General features: G+C 36.4%; 1 protein-coding gene across 3 annotated transcripts; it reads left to right on the top strand.

Annotated features, from left to right (window-relative positions):
* The first annotated feature begins 647 nt into the window (after nt 1-647).
* tnfaip2a (tumor necrosis factor, alpha-induced protein 2a) lies at nt 648-24,389 on the top strand. Of its 3 annotated transcripts, XM_087297639.1 has the most exons (14): nt 648-757; nt 8,618-8,662; nt 11,054-11,236; nt 11,386-11,538; nt 11,624-12,257; nt 16,367-16,481; nt 16,646-16,768; nt 16,859-16,953; nt 17,053-17,145; nt 17,394-17,520; nt 20,919-21,044; nt 22,063-22,218; nt 22,791-22,912; nt 23,730-24,389. In XM_087297639.1, the coding sequence occupies exons 1-14, from the start codon at nt 733-735 to the stop codon at nt 23,881-23,883; spliced, it is 2,151 nt and encodes a 716-aa protein (XP_087153765.1). In that variant the 5' UTR covers nt 648-732; the 3' UTR covers nt 23,884-24,389.
* Nucleotides 24,390-26,194: the final 1,805 nt, after the last annotated feature.

Here is a 26,194-nt window from a genome sequence, read left to right on the forward strand (position 1 = left end):
AAAAAAAAGCTTTTTAAACCTACTGCCTTGATAATTGATAGCCTTTATTGACAATGTCCTTCCTCAGATAGTATAGCTAAATAAAAAAGTTTTAAAAGTTAATCAGAGTGAAACTAGACTGCATTCTTTCCCACAGTCAGAATAATATATCATACAGCTAAAATAACACAAACATTTTCACTTCATTTAGTTCTCCCACTGCTGGTTATTGAATGTTTATAGGTCAGTTCTGTCAAAAAAGTTTGTATCAGACTGCAGCACACAATCATACAACACATTTATGGAAAAATGCTTTGTAAAAAATAAAAGAGAAAGACAAAACAACAACTACTACCTTTTTTATTTATTTTAATCAATGCTTCCAAGTTAAAATGCTAAGAAGAAATCTGGAAAATACCATTAGCTTACAGATTCATGACTATATGGGGCATTTACACAAAAATGTTTATTATTATTATTAATCATAATTGTTATTATTAGCTGAAACAATTAAACCCTAACAGGAAGCAGGCAATCAAGCTGAAATGCGATATTCATCAAACAGCGAACATTAGTAGTCAAAACATGCATATGCTATCTTTCTGTGGGTCTCTCCACTGATCACATGGAAAAGCCGGCTATAAAAAGACAGTGTTGGAACAGGGGGCACAGTCTGACTGAAGGACAAACTCAAGCGAATGCTGAGTCCGCACGGTCCAGACACACTCGGACTACGCTCTGCATTTTAGTATAATGGCCCTTAGAAGAGTAATGGAAGGTAAGCGATCTATAGTATGACATACACTAAATTATTTAGCAAATAATGTGTTTTGATTTTGAATGTAATGGACGTGGATTCAAGCTTTTGTTTGGAGCTATGACTTGGCTATTCTTGAAGTCAGTTGGTAGCTTATTTATACTGATTACAGCCTTATGTAGACTTTTCTGCTATATTTGCATTTCGTGACTTATGCTAAGTCATCGCAAGAGAGAACGCTGCCTGCGGGTTTCCACAAGCTAACGTTGACTAATTAACGGACATTACGATTGTCTGAAATCTTTGTCAGTGCAGTAACGTTAGTCTGTCTAAGGTGAAACTGCGAGGCAGCAATCAAGTTTTGACGATAGTTTTCATGTCATGTGTATTTCGAATATATAATTTTTGTAGTTTGACCAAGTTTAATTTAACGTTACCGCCCTTTTATTCCGTTTTAGAAAACAGCCTATTCTTTCTATACTCAAATCAGCGTTAAAGTTACGTCATGGCATTACGTCTTCGTCGTAATTATCATCTCCTAGCATAACATAACACGACATAAAACAATGATGCGCTTAACAGGGATGTGCTGTAATGGCGCTAATCGACATAAGAACGTTCGGGGTTCGGAACCGCTTGAGCCCGTTATGAGACATTTTGCCTGATAATGGTAAAGTATTGAGGCCGAATATTATAACGTTACTGAACTCGCGTGGCAGAAAATATTCGAAATATTCGTTTTCTCCATCTGGCACGCTGGATACACGTCCAGAGTGTGCGTGGACTGTGCAGGCACCTCCTCTGATATGGGCGGCGTGCGCGGACTCATCTTTCCTTTCAGACTCCTTTCAAAACAAAAACACCATTCGATTGCTTTGAGGTGATTCTGGTGTACCGAAGTCTGACTCCTTTCCCATGAAAAACGACGAGGCTACAATCAAATAATTTAGTAAAATTACTTTACGGAGAACGATTTGACATCAGCGAGGTTTATGTGTGACCTTTTAAACCTGTATTTGCAGGGGAGTACATTTAAATCAGCTGGCACCATTTATAAGACTTGTGTACTTTTGTTGTATAAGAAGTTTAAAAACAAGAAGCTTTTTTGAATGTTCAACACTAAAGGTTCTTATTTTAAACTACAATTTAAAACCTTTAAGAGAATATTTAGTTTACAGATAGAGCTTTATTTTGCTTGTGCTACTAATGTATGTTCCCCATTTCTTTGTCTGTCTTTCTTTCTTTAAATGGCCTTTAAGTTAACTTAACAAATATTTATATTAATTAATTTATAATATTAATATAGAACTAAATACATATTTTTCTTTGGAAATTGAATTTAATTTACATTTAACCTAATAAATGACTAGGTTAAAAAAAGCGGGGGACAATCAAATTCCTCGAAGCAACAAAAGAAGACAAGTCAGTTAAGCAGTACACTATTTTCATATGTAAGAGAGAGAGAGAAGCCCCTTTCACACATACAGACCTTTCCGGAAAATTACCGGCAATTTTCCGGAAAGGTTGTATGTGTGAACAGGCCCTTTTTGAAAATACCGTTAATTTCGTTCTGGCTATTTTCCGGAAAGAGAAGTTGTAACATTACCGGTAATTTGTCGGAATGCTGCGCTGTGTGAATGCAGAAGGAAGATTGCCGGAAAAAGCGCGTGCACGTCTAGAACGTGCTGACGTGAGACACCTGCTTTAGCCAATCAGAACAGTCAGACGCATTCACGTGCGCGCGGTTTATGAAAATAAAAGCCTTTGAATATTTTTCCAGACACCTTTAGCAATTAGATGTTAGTCAGATAACGTTTCTATGTTCCTTCTTAATGCTAACTGTGTAAATAATTATCGATAAAATGTTTATGATAATCCGTTGTTTGTTTACCTTCAAGCTTTGCGTGTGCCCGTGAGCGCCCATAGCACCAGCACACACACATATCATGGAGTATTGGAGTTGTACTCAATACTGATCCATCCAAAGAGTTTGTAATGTAGTCAAATGTTTACAAACACAAGCGCAGCCGTTTAGAGGTCATTTCTGGTTAATGATGTCAGAATTTACCGGCATTTTGCGATGGATGTGTGAATGCTCTTTTCCGGAAAAATTCCGTAACGTCCTTGCCTGTGTGAACAGTGCTTTTTTAAATAAACCGGTAAAGTCGTTCTGTAAATTTTCCGGATATTTACCGGTATCACTGTGTGAAAGGGGCTAGAGAGTGTGTGTTTGTGTGTGTGTGTTGTTGCTCATTCAAATGACCATCAATCACAACCAAGGTTGATGCACCTAATGCTGAGTTTATACTGCATGATTTTCAAAGTAGTCGTGTCACGGATGTTTTCACACTGCATGACTATCTGGGTTAGCATTCTGTAGCTACTGTGTTTACACTGAAGGATGGATCGGCGACAGGGGGATTTACACTGCATGACTTTATATTAGGCAGAATTGCTGCCAACTTTGTCCAAAATACATCTCACAACCAAACAAATGCGAGAAGTGACATGGAAACAACGCAAGGTCATGTAATATCTTTTGCTATTGACTACATAATAAAAAAAAAAAGCTTTAGCTTTAGAAATTGTACTTATTTTGCTCAGCTGGAGAAGAGAATTAGCATTTTCTATTACATTTTTTTTTAACTTTTCGACTCTTTTGTGATATTACTCAGATGATGCGTCAAACAGACACTGTGCTTCTGCCAAATTTACACTAGTTTTTCCTTCATTTCTTGGGTCCAAATAAACGGTAAATGAGTGCTTTTGACTTTTCCTCTAACTAGGGTTGTGTCAATAGACTATGCCATCGTCAATCGCCTATGGCCGATAGACATCACGATGCTGAGCCAGCATCGCAATTTCCCGCCCCCTTTCACAAATATGCTCGCGAAAAATACACACTTAAGGGGGTCACACACCAGAAGCACCGCTCGGCGACGTGCAGCGTCGCGGCATGCATTTCAGAATCCTAATCATAGGTTTCGCCCAGCCACGACTCAGGACACTATTCTTATTTCTGCCGCGCCACAGAACACCATCTGAATAGTTTCATTTTAAATAGCATGTGAAAGTGCGTGTCTAGTGTGCAATACTTTTAACTGTCATGCCCTTTAGGCCTGTTTTCACGAATACGTCTTAGTTTTAAAATGGCATTTTAGAACAAAAATCATCCACATCCACACTGGCGTTTCATCTAGCATTTCTGAACAGTCCTCCGTCCACACTATACGAGTACCACTTGCTGAAAATGCACATCACTTGACCACACAAAGAGACACACACACACACACACTGTCATGCACTAGTCTGAGCTCCAGCTCAGCAAATGCTCTGAGCAGTGCACATCGGAGAGTTTATCAAGAATGTCCCGCTAGATCACGTATCACTTTAGTTGTTGAGCGTGATATTTAATTACTGTTGTCTCCATCTAACGACTCTTTGGTCTTCTGAATCTATCAGCTAACGTGTCACAGCGTCAGTACACTGCTTCAACTTTCGCTTTCACGCTTGTGCTGAGTAATTTTAGTGAAAACCTTAGATACTGTTGGTTGGTTGCTGTTGGTTTTGCACTTTTTTTTCCCAACCAAGTTTGTTGACGCCATTATAACGACACATTTCACTCTGCCTATGTATGCCAGAGTCCTGCGCAAAAGTGATTCACAGTTAGTAATTTGTGTGTAATTTATCATTGTTTATTTATAATTCGGTTAAGCGGTTGTATATGGTTCGTACATATGGTTATGTATGATGCCAAATTGGCCGACATCGCCCAACCCCCCGCTGGCCTGCAGGTACTCATACTAGTGGATGCTGCTCTCTCATTGGCTGTAGGTGATCGCAGATGTTATTTTCAATCAGAACACATTTCACAAGTCATGATTTGTATCGCTGACATGTCCAGATATTTAGCACACCAAATATCTCACGGGTGTCGGCGACTCATCTGCAATTTCTCTCAGATAGTGTCTTTAATAATTTACACTGTGTGATTGTTACTCACATGAACGAGCACAGATTTGCCGGTGATTTCAAGATTTTGTAGCCGATTTCACAAAATCTGTTACGAGTCAAAATCGGGGCTAAAATCATGCAGTCTGAACTCGGCATAACTGAGTTGTTAGTAGAAGTTCAAATAGCATAGTTAAGTTGAAATTGTGTTGAGATGCAATCAGCTATCAAATCAAATCAGGCATTTATTTTACACATACACTTTTGTATAGTGAAATTGAACTATAGTCAGATCATAACATGGTTGCAGTTCAGATCAAGTGATATGGAACACTGATGGCAAAAAGAGGATCCTCATATACTTTACTTCATCTGTTTTAATCTAGTGCTAAATGAATTAATTTAGGAAGAACATGCATTTGGCAAGTTTTGTATGCACATTTGATATGTTAGCCAAATTGCAACTTGGTGGCTTGTATGCTAGCTAACTGACACAAAAATTACTACAACAATAAATAAAAAAAATCCTACCCTAGGCTATATTGTGACATCTGTTTGTTGCTTAAGTAATTAAGATGGTTGACTGGGGCTGGGCGATATGGCAAAAAAAAAAATCTAGGTTTTTCATAAAGTTTGACCGATTTACGATTTCGATTTTTTGTTTTTTATTGTGTAACTACTCAACTTAAAACATTACAACAACATGACTGAATTAACATTCTCTTTATAAGTAACTTGAAAAGCCATCTGGTTAAATAACATTGTATTTTTAATATCCATGCCGTACATAAATTGGTCAACAAGGTGTAAATAAATGTAAAACAAATTCACGGGTTAAATATTGTTGCAGAAGATTTAAAGGGCACCTAGGTTACCCCTTTTTTCAGATTTAATATAAGTGTTTTGCCTCTCCAGAATGTGTATGTAAAGTTTCAGCTCAAAACATCCATCAGATTTTTCATTATACCTTTTACTAGACCCTGTTTTATACATCTGTCCACCAGGTGGTTGTTTTGTCGTACTGTGCCTTTAAGGCGAGTCCTCCCTGCCTACCTTTTCTATGTGTCTTTCTCCATGCCTTAATCTCCTCCCTGCTTCAGACAACAGACAGACTTAAAGGAAGAAGATCTCACATAGTGTTTGTGAGAAATACTCCAGTAAGAACTTTAAAGGGCACCTATGGTAAAAAATCTACTTTTCAAGCTGTTTGGACAGATCTGTGTGTTGGTATAGTGTATAGACCATCATACTGGGGTGATATGAACACACCCAGTCCTTTTTTTTCAATTTAACTACAAAAAAAAGGGTCGGCCAATTGGAGCTGTTTTCAAATCGATCGCACCATTACGTAGGTGTGCGATCCCCCCGCCCACCGAATTGATTGACAGCTGCGCGCATTAACATGTTCCGGTAGTCGCGTGTATATGTCAACAAGACCAGACAGACATACGCAAAGCAACCGGGAATAAAAGGTCTGTTCTGTTCGCTAGGATCAGCAATCATCATCAAATGTGATTAAGAGTAAGTTTCACATGTTTAAAGTGTTTTAAAACAGAGTATGTGTGTAATTAATTACAGCGTTTTACTTCAGCTTTACTTCATCAGCACAGCCGCGTGTCAGAACAATTATAAAAGAAGACGCTTCAATCCCGGTTTGTGGAAGTTAAATCAGGTTTATTTTGTACATTAGCATAACAGATATCCACACAGTACTTGAGGTTAGCCTTAACTAAGCTAAGCGCGCTCTGTCTGTCTGCCTGCCTGTGTGTGTGTCATCTGCGGTGTGTGTGTGTGTGTGTGTGTGTGTGTGTGTGCGCGTGCACGCGCGTTTACTTTGTAACGATATTGTGTGTGACTCATCAATGCAACTTCACAATACTGATTAGTAAAGGTTAGTTCTTACTGTAGTATCTCACAAACGCTACGTGAGACCTCCTTCCTTTAAGTCTGTCTGTTGTCTGAAGCAGCTGAGGGAGGAGGCATGTAGAAGCAGTAAGCGGGAAAAACTCGTCTTAAAGGCGCAGTACAACAAAACCACCCCCTGCTGGAAATCAGTATAAAACAGCATCTTGTAAAAGGTATAATGAAAAATCTGATGGGTATTTAGATCTGAAACTTTATATACACATTCTAGAGATGCAAAAGACTTATATTAAATCTGAAAAAAGGGGTAACCTTGGTGCCCTTTAACACATCTTTATGCACGTCAGATCTTGATGACATGATTATACACGTGACTACCGAGACATGTTAATGTAACAGCTGTCAATCAATTCGGTGGGCGGGGGGACCGCACTCCTCCGTCAAGTTGCGGTCGGTCTGAAAATCACTACAATTGGTCCACCGTTTTTATGTTGTGAAATTGAAAAAAAAAGGACTTTTTGCGTTTATTTCACCCCAATATGAAGGTCTATACACTATATATACACACACATGTCTGTCCAAACAGCTTGAAATTTGGATTTTTCACCATATTTAATAAAATATTAAAGTAAATATTGTGCAATTTGAATCAAACAATAAATACTTCTGTTCTGAATATAGTGAGAAAATACCCATTTTAACTAATGTAAATATTACATCAGTCAACTCAAAAAGTTAAGCAAATTTACAACAGTAAAAATAAATTAATTAATTAATAAACAACACTTTGTTTGCATCAAGCAAACATAAAGCATGTTGTTAATAAGTCACATGTAGCTGTTCTTTACAGGTTTTTGAGAGGAAGACCAGTCTGTCTACTGTTTCAGACTTTAAAGATGGTCTGTGATAGGTTATAATGTTCCCACCTGCACTGAACATCCTCTGAGAAGGGGCACTGGTTGCAGGAATACAGAGCTGGTGCAAATACAACAAATACAAGCATTTAAGTGTCTTCAGTTGTGTATTTTTCTTTTATTAATACCTTTGCATCAAACGCGCTTTGCTCCACTCTCCAGCGCTGACGAGGGTATTTACATTCAGACTAATGCAACAAGTTAAATCCTACATGACTTTATGCTTTACTAAGTCACGTCTGTGTGGATTGTCAAGACATATTCCCTTATCAAGTCGATAAACTCAACATGTATGAAGGACATAAAAACCTGCCATAGAAACACCACGCTGATCTTAGTTTGGTTTGAACATGAGCAGGGGTGAGCAGCTGTAGCAGTGAAAAGTGAAAGTACTCGGCCCCATGACCTCATTAGTAGACCTAGTTGAAACCCAGACAGGCAGTCAGGCAGCATAATACAGAGAGTGGTGCAAAGCGCATCAAATGATCGGTATTTAAAAGGGGGAAATACAAAAATAGAATAATTAAATTATTTTATATTAGACACATATGGTGCTTGTATTTGCTCCTGCTATATGTCCACAACTTCACGCATTGGGTTAAATTAGGCTTTACAGTTTCTGTGTTCAATCCTTTACTTCCACTGTATCTTTTTGAGAAAATAGCAGCAGCATTACAACCTGTCATTCAATCAGAAGAAGACAAAGTCAAAGCCGAGCTGACAGCCAATTTTTCCCAGGCTCAGCAAAACTTGCAAAAAAAACCTCTGCTATGCTCGTCCACAACTTCATGCACTGGGTTAAATTAGGCTGTCCAGTCTTTGTGTTCAGTCCGTCACTACAATGATTGAAACCCAGGCAGTCAGGCAGAGTAACACAGAGACACGGAGCAAAAGCGCATTGGTACAATTATAATGTATCTAATATTTTTATAAAAAAATTGCGATACCTCGATTTAATAAAAATGTTATCGTCTTAAAACGTAAATTTGAAAGAATTGAAAAAATCGCCCAGCCCTATGGTTGACTAAACATGCTAACCTATATTTGGGGTGGTGTTATAGGATAGAAATGATTAACTGGAACTATTTCATCCCAAAGTCCTCATATTGATAGTTGTTTTTACATATTTTCATATTAACATTGCTCTCCGAAGTGTGGACGAGGTCTGGAAGTTTGTTATCCACATATCGCTACAAAGGTATTTCGAAGATCTTTTTACTTTTAATCCAAGAAATAAAAAGAGCTTTACAAAGAGTATATCGGTGTATCATATGACAAAATCACATACTGTCAGGGTTGTCACATCTGTACACAGCTCTGACACTCCTTGTGGTCTTCTCTCGCGTTTTGTGTGAGCAATTGGCTTTGCTATGTTTGTCTGTTGTTTGACACTGCAAATTCTGTTACTGCTTGCACTGCTTGTACTATATCACAAACTCAATTGCTGGAGGGCCGCACAATTTTGTTCCAACCCTAATCAAACACAGCTGATCCAAATTATTGATGTGTTCATGAATCTTTTTAACACCACAATTATTTTGATCAGCTGTGTTTGATTAGGGTCGGAGCAAAACAGTGCAGAGCTGCGGTCTTTCAGGAATTGAGTTTGTGACCTATGCTCGACATTTTATTCTATGGGTGTTTTCAGTTCATTGCCAGATCATGATTGTATTTCCCTTGTGTTTACTGCTTGCAGTCCTGTTGTTCAGTCTTGTCCATGTGCTGTTGTTTTTTCTCAACAGGGAACATTTTGTAAATTTTATTTATCAATAAAAAGTAGTCATCACTGCACTTGTAACCTTGACCTATCCATACAACAAAATCTGACAGAACAAAATGGCAAACGAGAACTAAAATCAGCTAAAATTCCGCATCTTCCTCTTCACATCTCCCAAACCATATGGCTTTGTGAGAAATCAGATGATTTGAAAAGTCTGGCAACGGTTTCTAAATCAGACAAAGGCTGACGTTAGGGATTTGGTCTGTGACTTTCACATGCTGGGTGGATGATCTGAATTATTAGTCACCATGGATCTCAAAAAAGGTTTTACTTGCTGGACATCAGTGTCTGTGACATGGGAAAGCAGGGGAATTTGCCATTCTGGGAACATAACATAGACCTCCTGCAATGACTGCCCTCCAATCAAACTGCAGTCAGTGTCCTCAGAAGGCCCATACATATTGGAAGATGAAGAATAGGTCCACTTCATCTGGCACCCTTAAACAAGTACTTCCTTACATTTATATTGCGTTTTCGAGACACTCAAGGCACTTTACACTTTGGGAGAATCTTCTTATCCACCACCAGTGTACTGCATTCACCTGAATGACACCTGGAGGGACATCCTGGGATTTTTAATGACCATAGAGACTGCAGGTTGAGAGCCCCCTGCTGGTCTCACTAACACCATTTCCGGCAGCAACCTAGCTTTCTCGTGTGGTCTCCTATCTAGGTGCTGACCAGTCGCAGACCTGCTTAGTTTTAGGGGGCGACAATGTGAGAGTTGCAGAGAGCTAGCTGCCAGCCAAATGGCTGCAACCTTTCTGGTAACTCCTGTTATCTCATGATGGGTCTGCTACAGGGAATTTATCTCCACAGTTGCAACCCTCTGAGCACAGCCTAGTGTAAATTCAAACCTCTGAGTGCAACACAGTAATAGATATAGTGCAGTATAGTACCTATTACATTCTCTAAATGCATTCAGCTCCAACTCCACCCATGCACTCTTCTCAGTCAGATTTGCCCAAGTTCCTTCCTCTTGCAGTCATATTTTTCCTGAACCAAGCAGATTCCAACAAAACAGGAACAATCAAGGCATAGCCAGCTGGAGCTTTTTTAATAACTGTGATGGTTTTTAAACATTTTTCTAATGTTTCGATATAAATAAAATACTGGCCACATTAGAAAGGCTGCTTGTGTGATGATATTCTACATTAAAGATTCAAAACTAGTCAGCGCTCAGCAGTATAGTTGCTTATAGCTTTGAAAGTTTTCACTTTTGAAAGTAAAATGTTTCAACTGATCTGTCAGTTGATTGATAATTTCTGCATGGTTCAGTGCCCAATAAAGCACTCAGTGAAGAGCATGAAACAGTGATCATTGTAGACAATTCCAGACATTTCTAATTGGCCAGAAATGGCTGTAAAAATCAGCCCTATTCCTAACATTAGCTGTGTAAAAAGAGAAAAATTCTTTCATCTTATTTCTACCATGCCATACATATACTGTATCCATCCAACCATCCATCTATATTTAGTTGTAGTTGCTCACATTATTCTGGCTGGAGCAGTCTGTTTGTTATTGTTGTTGTTGTCTGCAAGAATGTTCAGCCTATATTATATAGACTAAGATTTCAGCTATATAGTTATAGAGATTTTGTTTATTTGATGATTTTATTTGTGTTTATTTATTTTTTTTAAATTGACTATATCAAAAAATATCGATTGCAATTTAGAAATATATTATGATATCAATTTTGGCCATATCGCCCAGCCCTAAATTAGAGTCAAATTCCAGCAACGACTAACAACTGTTAAACTTAACCTTACCCTAAACAATAACCTCAACCTTATCTCTGATTCCTTTCAGAAAAAGACCTTGGAAAAGGTGAAGAAATCCAAGGTGATGAACACGGAGCTGAAGAAAATCCTGAAGCACAATATGAAAAACAGAACCATAAATTCAAAATCCCAAAAAATATTAAAATGAAAAACCTTATCACAAGCAAAAGGAATTCGAAATCTGAAGCTGTCTTCAGACCGGAAGTTGTAGGTAAATGTATTAGTGGTGTTTTTTATTTTATTATTAATCATATCATGATTTTCCTTTAGCACCCTTATATATGTGACTGTTCTTTTACTCTGTATTTGACATGATTAAATTAGTTGTTTGTTTCATTCGATTTCTGAATTACATTTCAGATGTGGACTTTGAGGCCATTGAATGCATAGCAGACTCCCCTGAAGATCCTGAAGAGAAAAGTCAGAAAAGCAAAATTAAAATAGCCAATAAAATAAAATTGCCCGACTTCATGAAACGCCAGAAGAATTCAAAATACCCCGAAGCTCCCTCAGGTATAGTACACACTTGAGAATTACCAGAAGCTGAAGATTCATTTGGCAGATTAATATAACAGAATAACTTTCTCACATCCAACAGTGAGCCTAGACTTCAATGGCAACCTTGAACAAAACCGTTTGGCTGATGCACAGCAGCTGCTGGTAAAAGCTGAAGAACGTCTCTTCGGTTCAAATAATTTAGGCAGGACAGAAGATGAAGAGGACAAGCTCCTGAGAGACTCAGAGATATTCAGGGAGCGACTAAAGTTTGCCATTCTTGACTCTTTCAATGAGGAAAATCAGGAGACACTTAAGAGTGCGTTGATTTCAATACTTCAAGAGGAGGCACAGGACAGACGTTGGGCAGAAGTTTCTGAAAACCAGCGTCCAATATGGAGGCCCACAGAGTGCAGACAAAAAATCCATGATCCACTGCTTAAGACTTTAGTGGAGACACGATTGAAAAATGCAGATGGACAGGAGAATAAAGCAGACAAGCTGTCCACTTCCTTAAAGAGAGAGGTGTGCCGAACAGGCAAACAAGTACAAAAAGACCTGCTGATTGTGGTCCGAAATCTAAAGGAGTGTTATCCAGCAGACTTTGACATCTGCAGAACATATGCTCAACTTTACCATCAGACCTTCTCCGCCAGACTGCAAGAGCTTACCAGGTCCAGTATTGAGTTTGAGGATTGCGCCTATATACTGAGCTGGATAAAGATCTACTACCCAAAGTAAGATTGATGTCTTAAAAGCACATTCATTTACATGTCAGCTATCTATTTGAGCTGTGGGGATAAATTGTTTGAGAAATCAATTCTGCTTCATAAATTCTGAGATGCTCAAAATGCATCGCTACTCTCTCTCTTTAATTGATGCTTTATCAAAGAGGGTTTTTGATTATGGGTTTTTGAAAATGACCATAAATGCATTGTATATCACAGCTCTAAGTCAGGGGTGCATGGCCTACCCTGTTCCTGGAGAGCCACCTTTCTGCAGATTTCAGTTGCTACCCATATCAAACACACCTGAACCAATTAATTAGGACCTGAACACCAAGTGGTAATTACAGGCAGGTGTGTTTGATATGGGTTGCAACTGAAATCTGCAGAAAGGTGGCTCTCCAGGAACACGGTTGGCCACCCTTGCTCTAAGTAAAGGAAAACATTCAGCTGAGGTTTAAATATGAAAGTGCACAGTGTTTAAAACGATTGACTCTAAACAAAAAATAGACTTGGAGTCGATTATATGATTTTGGTCTTGAGTTTAAGGGCCCTATCATACACCTGGCGCAATACGGTGCAAGATGTGTATGGCGCGATGTGTTGCTATTTTCAGACCAGTGCAACCCTAATTTTCACATTTAATAAAAAATTTTAAATAAAGCTTTTATAAAATTATAAGGAAAAATATTTATATTTAAATATGTAATAACTAAAATACAGATATGAAATCACATGCATGCATCACTCAAAGGCAACTCAAAGAGTAAAAATAAGTCTTTGAAGTTAATTTTAAAGGCATCCAATCATGGAAAAATTCTAATATTCAGAAGGATACTATTCCAGAGCCTTGAGGCCATAACACAGAAAAAGCTTGATCACCTTTTGACTTGCAGCAAGACCGAGGGACAGACAAAATAATCATGGGACCTTAACAGGCCTATAAGCTGTATGTGGCCTAATAAGTTCACAGATATAGACCGGGCAGAATTGTGCAATGCTTTATATGTGAAAGAAGGATATTAAAATCAACTCTGAGTTTTATAGGAAACCAGTGCAATGAGGCAAGGACAGGGGAGATTTGATCTCTAAATTTAATTTCTGTTATTAATCAGGCGGCTGCATTCTGAACCAACTGTAACTGAGACAGCGTTGACTGAAGTAGACCAATCTACAAAAAGTAGCAGTAGTCTAACCAAAAAGAAATTGAAGCATGAGTTACAATTTCTAAATATTTTTTTTTTAGAAAGAAACAGTTTAACTGTTGCCATCACTCTAAGTTGGAAAAAGCTGATCTTCAAAAATGCATTTACATGCTTGTCAACTGCAGAATTGGATCAAAAATAACTCCCAAGAGTATTGGCGTGATTGTGCAGATTGTCGTTTAGGAATCCTAGCTGAGTTGGTCGCAGCAGGACCTATTAAGAGCACTTTAGTTTTATTTTCATTTAGTTGCAGAGAGTTATTGGTCATCCAGGTATTAATGTCAGTTTGGCATAAGAAAAGGTGTTCTAAAGATAAATCTTTTCCTAGTTGGATAAGAAAATGTAGTTGAAGGTCATCGGCATAGCTGTAATAGTTTATGTTATGTTTGAGCTTAAAGGAAGCATATAAAGAGAAAATAAAAGAGGGCCAAGAATAGATCCTTGTGGAACACCACTATGAATGAGTTTAGGTGGTGAAGTGAAGGATCCAATATTTACAGAAATCTCCCCTTTAGATATGAGGAGAACCACTGTAAGGCACGGCCCTGAACCCCAGCAACACACTCAAGTTGTTTCAATTAAATGTCGTGATCTACGGTATCAAAAGAAAGACTTGGGTCTAAAAGTATAATAATTGCAGACCCAGAATCCATGGAGAGTAAACTGTGATTCTGCAACTCAGTAGTGCAGACTCAGTATTGTGTTTTGCTCTAAAACCAGATAAAAATGGGTCTAAAATATAAAAAATATCCAGATATGAAGTCAACTGTGAAACTGCAATTTTTTCTAAAACCTTTGAGATAAATGAGTTGATAAATAGGCCTGTAGAAGTCAGGCACAGCAGGATCAACATGAGGCCTCCTTAATAGGGGCTGTACAACAGCATGTCTAAACACTTCTGAAAAAAACCCTGTTTATTAAAGAGCTGTTTATTACAGCTAAGAGCTGATTGTATATAAAACCTCTCTAAATAGACAGAAAGGCAGTGCATCTAAAGAACAAAAGGTCAGTTTCATCTGGGTAATTATTCTGAGTAGCTGAGAAGAAGATACAGGCTGAAAACTTGTTAAAATGCTGGATGGAGGGACCAAATTAGAGTTATCCATGTCAGCAGGATAGAGGTTTGATGTAATATCTTGTTTTTTTCTGGGCAAAAAAATGTATGGACGTCTCCAGATTGACAACAGGAACTGAGCAAACAATTGGGTTAAGAACTGAATTTATGGTTTTAAAAAGACTTTTGTCTTGATATGCATTTAAGCAATCTTTTAAAATCTGGTAGGAAACCTGAAGTCCTTCCTTTTTCTGTGCTCAGCCCTTCTGCACTCTTGCCTGAGAGTACAGGTAGATGAATTTAACCAGGGCTGAGGATTGGAACTGACCCTTGACCTCTTATATTTAAGAGGAGCAACTTTATTTAAAGCAAAATGACAAGTTAAACATTTCAGCAAGTTTTTAGTAGCCATACAAGATGGCAAAGAAGCATTAGCATTTGAAAGAAATTTGGAATAAGAATTAGAAAACTCAAGAGCATAATTTGCATGGCAACTGTGAGAAAGATTGATTATATGGAATAACAGGTAAAAAAAAAAAAAAAAGGAAAATAATCAGAAATAAGCATCCAAAAATGTCCTGGATATGCACAGAAAAACCATAAGTCAAAACAAGATCTAGAGTATAGCCTTGATTATGATTGGGGCTGGAAACAGTCTGCACTAAATTTTATGAATCTAAAAGGCTCATGAAGTTTTTAACCAATCACCTAAAACCAACATTCTGTCACAACGATACACCAAATCAGACAGGAACTCAGAAAATTCATTAATGAAGGGTGTACTACTTTAGGAGGTCTATAGACCAGTACACAGACAAAGCGCCATTTAGATCAGTCTGTAGTATATGTGCTTCAAAACGAAACAGGCCATCAACATGCTGAAATCTACATTTCAAAGTGCTTTTAAAAACTGTGCCACCACCAAGTCAATTATGCTTTGGAGTACTGAAAAATGAACAGTCAGAAGGAGATAACTTGACAAGAGATGACATTTCTGCGTGTTTCAACCAAGTCTCTGTCAAAAATAAACCTTAAAGTTCATTTTCACAACAGTACCACTTTAACGATTTAAATGCATTTCGGAGTTCACGATTCCCCGGTGTTTGTTGTTGATATGGCCACCATCAACTATTCCTACACAGACGGGAGGTGGTAAATTTTTAAATAATTTAACTTTGCCACTGTGTTGATTAATACTGAAAGTGTGTCGTTGTTATTTCTTATTACTTTAGCAATATACTGGGGTTTAACTGCATTGTTTTAATGCACTCCTGCATTGGGCTCACACATATACTCTGTACTCTAGCTACTTCAACAATGTTTATAAGCTGCGGTGGGCATTTCTTTTTGTCTCATGCGAACACAGTTGACCAATCACAGCAGACTTGGTCATTAGACTAATCATCGCAGATTGACATCATGCAAAGTAGGGGTTTGGAAAAATAAATAGCTGAACAAATAATATACGAGTCAGGATAGTTAATTAAGAATAAATGCATGTTATAAGACAATGAAAGTTTTATTTTTTTTTTTGTCTTGGCTGTTGTTGGAAACCCCCAAAACCAAAATATGACCTTTTATAATGCATAATAGTAGCTTTTTAATGATTATTTTAGGCATGAGGGGTATTTGTAAGGAATTGGATGCAAGCAGAGTACTGCTGTTTCATAAAGCATAAAGCACCATCTGCTGTTAAAAAACTAAACTCAGAATCCATTCAAAAGAGAATAGCAATGCATTTTGATAGAATTGATGTAAATTTCTTAAATGATTTTTTTTCTTAGCTCTATATTATCTTTATTATAAACATTCAGTATTTTCTGACACTGTTTATGAATATTAATGTTCTTTTTTCATCTTAGAGATGTACTGAAGCACAAAGAACTGGAGCAGCACATCAACAGTTCATTACTTGGACCTCTGTTACCTGAGGAACATCTTAAAAGATTAGAGGATCAGTACTTCTCATGCAAGGAGGTAATTTTATCAAAGTCATTACCAAATAGTTTTATCAATAGTCAACCTCATATGCATTTGACACCATAGTGCTCACTTGTGTTGGCATTGTGAGATGATCTTATTATTAGATCTTATCTTCTACAGTGACATGTTGTGGTTTAATGATTATTTGTTCTAATTAGAATGAAGTCAGAAATTGGTTATCCAATGCTTTTGATAAAGAAGTGGATAAATGGAGTGATGGCTTTGAACCTGAGCTCATTGAAGGATGCTACTTTGGTAACCTTGCTGTCGATGTTTTGCCGGTAAGCTATGGGCTCTGTTGACATGCTATGCAGTATGTATTAAAAATATACAGCAGCATTTCATAAAATGTAAATGTTTTTGCTTCCAAGCTTATTGAAGGAACTGTGAAAGAGGTCAATGCACTTTTGGAATGTGAAAGTAAATCCTGGAGTCTTCTATGTCTACTGGATAGCTCTCTACTGAGGTAGGTAATATTTATATTACTAATTTTACAAATTCTTCTTATTTAATTACATTAAAATAGTAAGGCTGATGGTATTTTCCCCATTTTCTCCAATGGCAGCTATGGGACAAGTCTGAAAGAACTTGTCAAAAGAAAACAAGAAAACATTCCTAAAATTCTCAGGGATAGCTTGGTGAATATTTACGTTTTTAAGTGAGTTTCACTGACTTTCTATACTGCAAAAAATATGTTCCTATATATCATATTCATATTATCATCTTATTCACATTATTATTTACTTTAAAACAAGTATAAATGACATGCAGTGCATTGTTGACAATACATTGCTGATTTTTGGATTATGTATAATTGAAATAAATGTTTTGATGTAAACTAGCAATCCTCTATCAGTATTTGGGTAATACTAAATTGTGTCTACAATTATTTTTCTATTTTCTCAGGAATTATGTACAAAAAGTTGAACATTTTTTTTTAGAGGACACTATAACGACTCGGATGTCTATATTAATGGATCTCAGAAACATCTGTCACACATATTTCCTCAGCCGAATTCACAAGGAACTGAAGGTTAGTGAAGAATGCAAATCATTGAAAGCAACTTATTTACCTGCAGATAGTATTTACTACCTCAATTGTATGCTACTTTAAATATCAATGAATGTGTTTAGTTTATCCAGTTATGTAGAGGTCATTATTTGACACTACAGCAAGGTAATAAACTTATTTAAACTATTTAAAGTATTTTCTATATCAACATTCTTTAATCAGTGGTTAGAAAGTTAAACATTTGTTTGAAATGTGTTGACTTGTTTTAGCTTTGCAAGCTCAGATCAACGTGCAACAATAAAATTTGACTCTTCCCATCCTTAACTTAAAAGGTATTAATAATAATAATGATAATACCTTTTATTTTTAGGCGCCTTTCAAAGCACTCAAGGACACCTTACAGCAGATCGCAAGCACATCATAAAAATGCAAGCAGCAAAAATAACAATCAGCATAATATCAAACCAGCGAATCAATAAAAGCTATCCTAAACAAAAACGTTGTAATCTGAGATTTAAAATTGGAAATAGAGTCCATCTGGCGAATGCACAAGGCAAGTAATTCCATAACTTTGGTGCTGTAAAACTAAAAGCCCTGCCACTAAATGACTTCATCTTAAAGTTAGGGACAGATAACAGTTCAGCAGAAGATGATCTCAGTGAGTACAACTGAAGAAGATCAGAAAGATAGTGAGGGGCCAGGTTATGAAGAGATTTGTATGTTAAGAGGAGGATTTTGTATTGTGTACGATAGTGAACAGGGAGCCAGTGCAGGTGAAAGAGAATTGGAGTTATGGGATCAGAAGTATGTGAGCGGGTAACTATCCTAGCCGCTGAATTCTGAATTAACTGTAGTCTATGAAGTTGTTTATCACGAATGCCACGTAGAAGCGAGTTACAGTAATCAATCCGTGATGTAAACAAAATAAAATGTATAAAAATGTTAAGGAGCCGTATGTAAATATATTAATTTGAACAATTCATGTTTACAGTACATTAAGTTACAGAACTAAACTTCACACAGATGAAGAATGTAATCAGTATCCCAGTAAACCACTAAATTGAAACATTTTGTCAATAAACTGTTGAAATATTAAACACCGTAACTAAAACACTATTTCTTTTGGATAGTGCACAACATAGGCCTGTTTTGCTTACAGGCGTTCCTCATAGATGGTTCCCTCGAGGTGAGGAGGGGTATCTTAACTATATCTGACCTCTATGTTAATAGTTGTTTAAAGGATTGTTCAGCCAAAATGACAATTGTCATTATTTACTCACCCTCCCTTTGTCTGGTGAATGCACGGGGAGATATACTGAAGATTTACTTGTCTTCCATAATTTTTTTTGTTCTTACTATGGATGTCAATGGCAAACATTTCTTTTAGAATATCTTGTTTTGTGTCATACAGAAAGAAGGAATTCAGAAGAACATTTAGAACCACTTAAGTCTGAGTAAATTAAAATTTTGGGGGAACTATCACTTTAAGGATCTAATTGACTTTCTAAAATTATGTTCAAAAATGAAAGATAAAAGCAATGGCACGACATAGACTGAATATTTTTCATATTACAAGGAGTTTTTGTTCCAACCGACATCTCGAAATTATATATTAGAAACGGCTACTTGCAGCTGAACAACAGGATAAACTGACAATGTTTACCTCAGGTACACCTCATGTGCTTTATTCAGTGTCAAATGCTAACAATGTGAATTTGAATGTCATTTTAAATGACATTTATTACTACTGAAAGCAGCAGCAGATAGTTCACCACAGATCTCATGGTTTCCGCTACATTTATTCTTCCATGGCGGGGCGCCACGCCAAAATAGATCCCGCCACGGCACATTACAGCTTTTCATTCAAAACATTCAGACATTCAGTCAGGTTTTTTTTTTTTAATAGCAGGTGATAATCGCACCAAAACATATTAAAAGGTAAGCGAATTATAACAGAGCAAACTTTTCTGTAACCGTTGTAGAGCTGTGCATCATTTGTTTAACCCTTTAAGGTTACGTGCTGACTGACTGACTGGCTGACTGACAGGACGGACGTATAGCCGTTTCATTTCCCTTCAAAATGCATTAATACTGCTCTGCAGGTCTATTGGAGACATTCATAAACATTCCTAGCAAATCTAATAAATGTTGGAGATATACTTGTAATATAAAAGCACTAAATCGCACTTCAGCAGCGTTTATTTGAAAGCGCACAAGAAGATCTGCGCTTGAGCAGCGTATATTTGAGGCCGTGCAAGAAGTTTTGTGCACGAGCAGAGGAAATCGGCACGCAAGCTAAGAGATTCGCATGCTGTAGGCTATTACATAGGCTGAATGCGATCTCGACTTGTAATACTTCGCTCATGACATTTGTCATTGAAATAACACCACAGGTAGTTGGTAGATCTGTTTTAAAAAGGCCTAAAAAACACTAGATCTTAAAAATAAAACAAACTGTTTGAAACTGAATTTTGAAACTGTGACTCAAAACCAACACATATCAGAGATACAGCATCTACATTTAATAACGTTAAAGCGGTTTAATATGTATTAATTAGATTACAAATTTGTGAGTGTTGTATTAATGTATTAATTAGATTCATCATTTTGAGAGTGAGTGGGTATTCTTTGCTTCTATATGGATGTATTAAAATTTCTGTCGCGTTTCGTCTGGTACAAACTGCCATTTTGCTCATCACTGCAAATCTCCTCACATAGCATGTTGTTAGGACACAGGGTTACAATGTAACCTGCTCACCTAACTAATTACTAACCTCATGTGGAACTCTGAATCTGTGTCTCATTTCGGAGTCTGCTTCTGTTCACCGGAGGTCGCATTTCAGTCATGGGTGCATGCCTTGATTGCCTTTCTGAATAAATGAATGAAATGCATCATTGGTTTTCATTGAGCCAGTTAAAGTAAACAAAACAAAGACACTTTCCTGCACGTAGCGCACATATTTAAAGCTGAATATAGCATGTTTCTTAAATATCTGCAAACATATTATGGTATTTTTTTATGCTTTAGAAGAATTAAAAACGTACATACATCAGCTTTAAACCATAAATGCCATTTTTATTCATTAATTTTATATCATTATTGCTTTGAGACTTTAATTACCAAACAAGACAGAAAAAATGGTCCATGTTTGTTATGTAATCCCACTGAAGATGACAGGAAATTCTATCTGTAACCTGTGCTCTGAGGATTTCCTGTTACAGTTGTATGTATTGTGTTTCTCAGAAAAGTGCATTGCACATTAAGCATATGTACAAACAAATTATATGATCAAAAAAGAATTATGTTTCAGAACCAACACAAATGTCCTACTGTCATTGGATGAATTACATGATGCACTTTGCTTCCTTATTTATTATATACAAGATAAAAAACACATGTTTTTGTTTCTTCTATACAGCCAGTGTACCGAAAGCTGTGGACTCAAACCTGGTTTGCTGGAAACTCTGAGGTTGTAGAGGAGCTGGTGAAGGCCATTGAAAAAATCAGTAATGATTTCAAAGATCTGAAGCCTGCCTGCAGAGAGGTCAGAATCACTTTTGCAACTGATATTATTTTTCTGACACTTAAAAGGACAATGTATTTGTTGTAATGATTAAGATGAAACCAGGGTGGACATTTCTGCAAGACAATGATCTAAAACACAGCCAAGGAAACTCTCAAATGGTTTCAGAGAAAAAAAATCAAGACGTAGAATGGCCCAGCCAATCACCTGACTTGTGATTTTAATACAAAATAAGATCAGATTTGATAGACGAGACCCACCGAGCATTATGATTTTTACACTCTGTTGAATTCTGTAAAAATAATCCCACCTGAACAATTCATATGAGAGGCGTTTTTAAGCTACCCACCAAAAAAGCCTTTTATATAAAGTATTAAATATGTTTCAGTAGTTCAGTACTTTATCCTTGTGTCATTTCATTGTTACTATTAATATTCTATTTTTTTTTTGTTTTGTTTTATTTATATGTTTGTATAATCTGGTTCAGTTATATGTCAACAGCTCCTTTAGAAATATTATTTCCAGGAAAACATGACGTGTCCAATACTTATTTCCCTTGCTGTATATATGTGTGGTTTATAGAGGCAAGGGTAAATGCTTAGTATAGAAAGCCTTTGTGACTCATGTTAAAAAATGACAATGTTGCAAAAAAAATAATAATTATGAAATAAGGTAAATACATAAATACCATGGTTCTTGCTGTTTTGAAAAATATACACTCTAAAAATGCTGGGTCGTATACCTCAAACACTGGGTCAAATACGGACAAACCCAATAGTTATAACATAAATTTCACTAGGTTCAAAACACTAGATTAAAACAACCCAGCATTTCTTTACAGTTCATGAATTAGCCTTATTTTAAAAGGCTGATTTCAAAATCTCTACTGGCATTTTTATTGTGAATGTCCATAAAAAATATGCCAGCAAACTTGAAACTGTTGTAAATAGGCATATGATCTTACACTGGTCTCTGCAATGCCAATGCTTTTATCACACTGATTTAATAAACAGTTCTGTGTGTGCATGTGATTGTTCAGGAACTGCTGGCTGAGCTGCATGTAGAAGTAATGGTTGAGTATGTGAGGCGAATGATGAAGAGAAAACTGAAACTGAAAGACAAGGAAAAGCAAGAAGCGGCTGCTGAGTTCATGTCCCAAGACAGCAATGAAATATGCTCTGTTTTCATCAAATTGGTGAGATCACATCCAGACCCACACGTTTATGTACAGTAAATGACCAAATACAAACATGCACAATGGTACTTATTCACAGGGGAGATTTAATAAGAGGAAGGAGTAATTCCTGTAAGTCCTGGATAATAGTGAGGTGGCCTGGTGGATGACGCATACTGTTCAATACTTGGCTCTTGCTTACAAACGCAATCCAACACCTTTTTTAGGTTAAGGAAAGCTGCTGGAAAATAATTTTTTGGAACCATCAGTTCTCTAAATTGTTACTTTACATTTCTAAGTGCAGATTTGCTAAAACAGTCAATATTACAAAAGTTAATATCTTCAGTGGTATAGGTAGTAAAAACGTTTGGAAACTTTTGACATTACTGACCACGGTCAAGTTCATCTATTCCCAAAACCAAAATCTTCTCAAAATCTAGAAGATTGTAAAGGCATTCGTGTTCATTAAAATGTATTTGATCAATATAATAAAAAAAGAATATATTCATTAAAGTCAGTGAGTGTTTTTGGTTAGGAGTTGATGTAAAGAGGCTTTGGAGATTTTCTAAATTTAATACAATTCTCTTCTCCAGGGATCTAAAGAGGACTGGCTCTCTAAAATACTGCCCAAATTATCAGAGATTCTGAAACTACAGGATCCTGGAAGTTTGCAAATCGAGATTGCTACTCTGGCAAGGGATTATCCTGACATTAGGTGAGTCTGTTTGTAGTACTAACAGTACATTCACACAACAATGTTGTACTTAAAGTAGTTTTTGCCTCAAATGTTTTAAAAGTTGTGTCAAAGTGATCCGTATTCACATGGATCTAATTTTCTCACAAATGCATTCAGGCAAATTTTCTCACAAATGCATTCAAGCTGATTTTCTCACAAATGCATTCAGACAGATTTTCTCACAAATGCATTCAGACAGATTTTCTCATAAATGCACTTGGGCCACTTTCCTCAAGACAGCTATGTCAATTTACTTTACTCTGCCGGGGAAACCCTGAAACCAGTGCTAACTACAGCTGACAAAAAATAGCATACATTTTTTATTTAATAATTTTTTTACAAATCATAAATTTTAAAAATAACAACAGCACATTTAAATTAAGAATTACTCAAAATTACTTCACAAACAATAGCATTTAAATTTGTCAATATATGATGGGAATGAAATATGGTGTCATTACTTGAAAATATTTTGCATTTTGATACATATATTGTTTTTTATAAAATTGTAACTAAAAGATCCACTTTGACTCAAATTTAAAGAATTAAAAGTTTAATTTCTATTGAGATTTATGTGGATTTTTTTGTATTTAGTTCAGTACTTTTCAGACTAAGTAATTGAAAATAATTTAAATTCACTTGTAACCATGTAATTAGTAATTCATTTATTTTTTGAGGTAACTTAACCAACACTTCCTAAATGCAGCCATGTTTTCCTAAGAGGCAAAAAATTCATAGCTATACATCTTATTTATTTAAACTTTAACTTTTTGTCTTTGTTGTCATACGTTTCTAGTGAGCAGCATGTTCTTGCACTCCTGAACCTGAAGGCCAACATTTCAAGCTCAGATCTGCGTAGGATTAAAGGGTGCTTGACTGACAACAGGAGCCCACAGGAGTCCTCCACTGCTTTCTTCTCTAAAGTACTCGTCAAGCGAAAAATTATCTGAAAAGCACATTACACCTTCAGCTAATGTTATGCAGATGTGATCAGTATTATATTAAGAAAACTCTGAACACTAGAGTCCTAAAATAGCTTCTCTAAAGGACTCGTCAAACAGAGATTCCTCTGAACGTCATGTTACAATCTATAGCTATATTCTAACTATACATATAAATGATCAGTATTGTGTTGTTAGAGAAAACACTAAGATTTAGCTGTTATCAACCACATTTTACAACACATTGGAACATCACAAGTTGTTTAGGTGGATGCGAGCTTTCAGTAAAATCAGTTAGAAAAACCTGTAAAATGTGAAAATGTGTACCTGTAAGGTGCTTTAGCTTTATTTGAGTGCATGTTCAGGCTATGTTTCATGCTTAAAGCAGCTCTACCAATGTATTTAAAAAGCAAAGCAGAAAAATGTTTTAATGATTCGAGTTGAAAACTTGGATTTCACTGTAACTGTCTGGACGATACAGGTTTAAATAAACATTAAATACCAAGTTAAACATATTTTGTTGACAGTGTTTTACTTGAAGGACTAATTTTTGTTATTTTTAAAGTGTCACGAAACACCAAAACACAATTTTTTAGATGTTGACAGTCATATATATGGTCCACCTTGCTAAAAACACTATTAGGACACATAGTGTCAGGGTTCTGCTTCTCTGGTCTTGTAAATTTTTGTTTTGGTGGCAGAGTCCGGACACTAGCTCTGTCTTGTCCTGTCCTGTTGTGCTCTGCTCGATTTTTCTCAGGTCGAGCACTCGTTTTCTGTCATTGTGTGTGTCTCTGTATGGGCGTCATCATGAGCTCCCGCTTGATGCGGGCGTGCGGGGTCTGTGTGTTCGAGGGATATGCGCTCTTGTGCTCGTGTATGTGTTTTGTTCTGTCTGTGTTTGTGTTGATGCTGCATGTACTGAAACTCCCTTTTTCATTCAAACCCTTCCCTCTTTCACCAATTGACACCTCCACCTAAACAAAGCTGGACTCACTGCTGAGACGGGGAGGGTTTCATGGCACTGAAGGACTGAATAAACCAAGAGGATTTGTCTGGAGAATATTTAAGGTCATGCATGGGAACAAATTGTCATATTTTACATTTATTCTCATGTTTAATAAAATCTCAATATACCAGTATAATTTGTTCTGAACTGCAATTTATTAATATTTCTTTGTTCAAAACTGCAACAATGTAACAAAATACACAACTGCAGTATCGCAACAGTTTGTTCACAACAACAATGTTGCTTTACAATAAAACTTTGATCAGAAATGAAACAATTTTACAAAAAAGTTAAAAGTCTTTAATAATCAAAAACTACAAAAACTTTTATTAGATTAGATCCGGTTTTGTTTGTTTTGTATAATATGCTGTTGTGAATAATTGTACTAAACCTGACCTTTGTATATACTATACACAGACAGAATGAAGCTCTATATTTACCTCTGTATTCAAATAGAGAGAGCAAAAATACAACCCATCAAGTTATCTCTTTGGCCTTGCTTACAAACCCACAAGAACTTGTTGTGCAAACCACAGAAATTCCTGAACTATAACAGCAAATATGTTTGTCATTATGTTTTGGATTCTTAGGATTCTTATACTTACCATGCTGTTTCTTATTATGGTCTATAGTTTCATAGCCAGAGAGCAGCACGGTGGCACAGTGGGTAGCACAATCGCCTCACCGCAATTGTTTCTGTGTGGAGTTTGCATGTTCTCCTTGTGTTTGCGCGGGTTTCCTCCGGGTGCTCCGGTTTCCCCCAGAAGTCCAAAGACATGCACTACAGGGGAATTGGGTAAGCGAAATTGTCTGTAGTATATGTATGTGAATGAGAGTGTACGGATGTTTCCCATAGATGGTTTGCAGTTGGAAGGGCATCCGCTGCGTCAAACAATGCTGGATAGATTTGTGGTTCATTCCGCTGTGGCGACCCCAGATTAATAAAGGAACTAAGCTGGAAAAAAATGAATGAATGAATTTTTTAGCCAGAGTGTAGCAGGATTAATTAGTTAAAATTTTCATTTATATTTTTAGATCAGGTCAAACTGAAAAAAAGGTTGTTAAAAAAAATGTTTACAAAACACATTTACAATACTTTCATAGATGTATTTATGATGTTATAATTATGTAATTACAAAGTTATTACATAGTAATTATAATGTAATGACATAGTAACTACATCCAAAATAAAGTTTGTAATTACATATGTACTGCCTATATTTATGTATAAATACACAAATACAGTACATGAAATATACAAAGAAACATTTAGGTTTATAAATATTACATATTGGATGTAACTACAATGTA

The sequence above is a fragment of the Danio rerio genome, chromosome 20 (assembly GCF_052040795.2).
Source record: "Danio rerio strain M-AB ecotype USA chromosome 20, GRCz13ab, whole genome shotgun sequence".
Taxonomy (NCBI): Eukaryota; Metazoa; Chordata; class Actinopteri; order Cypriniformes; family Danionidae; genus Danio; species Danio rerio.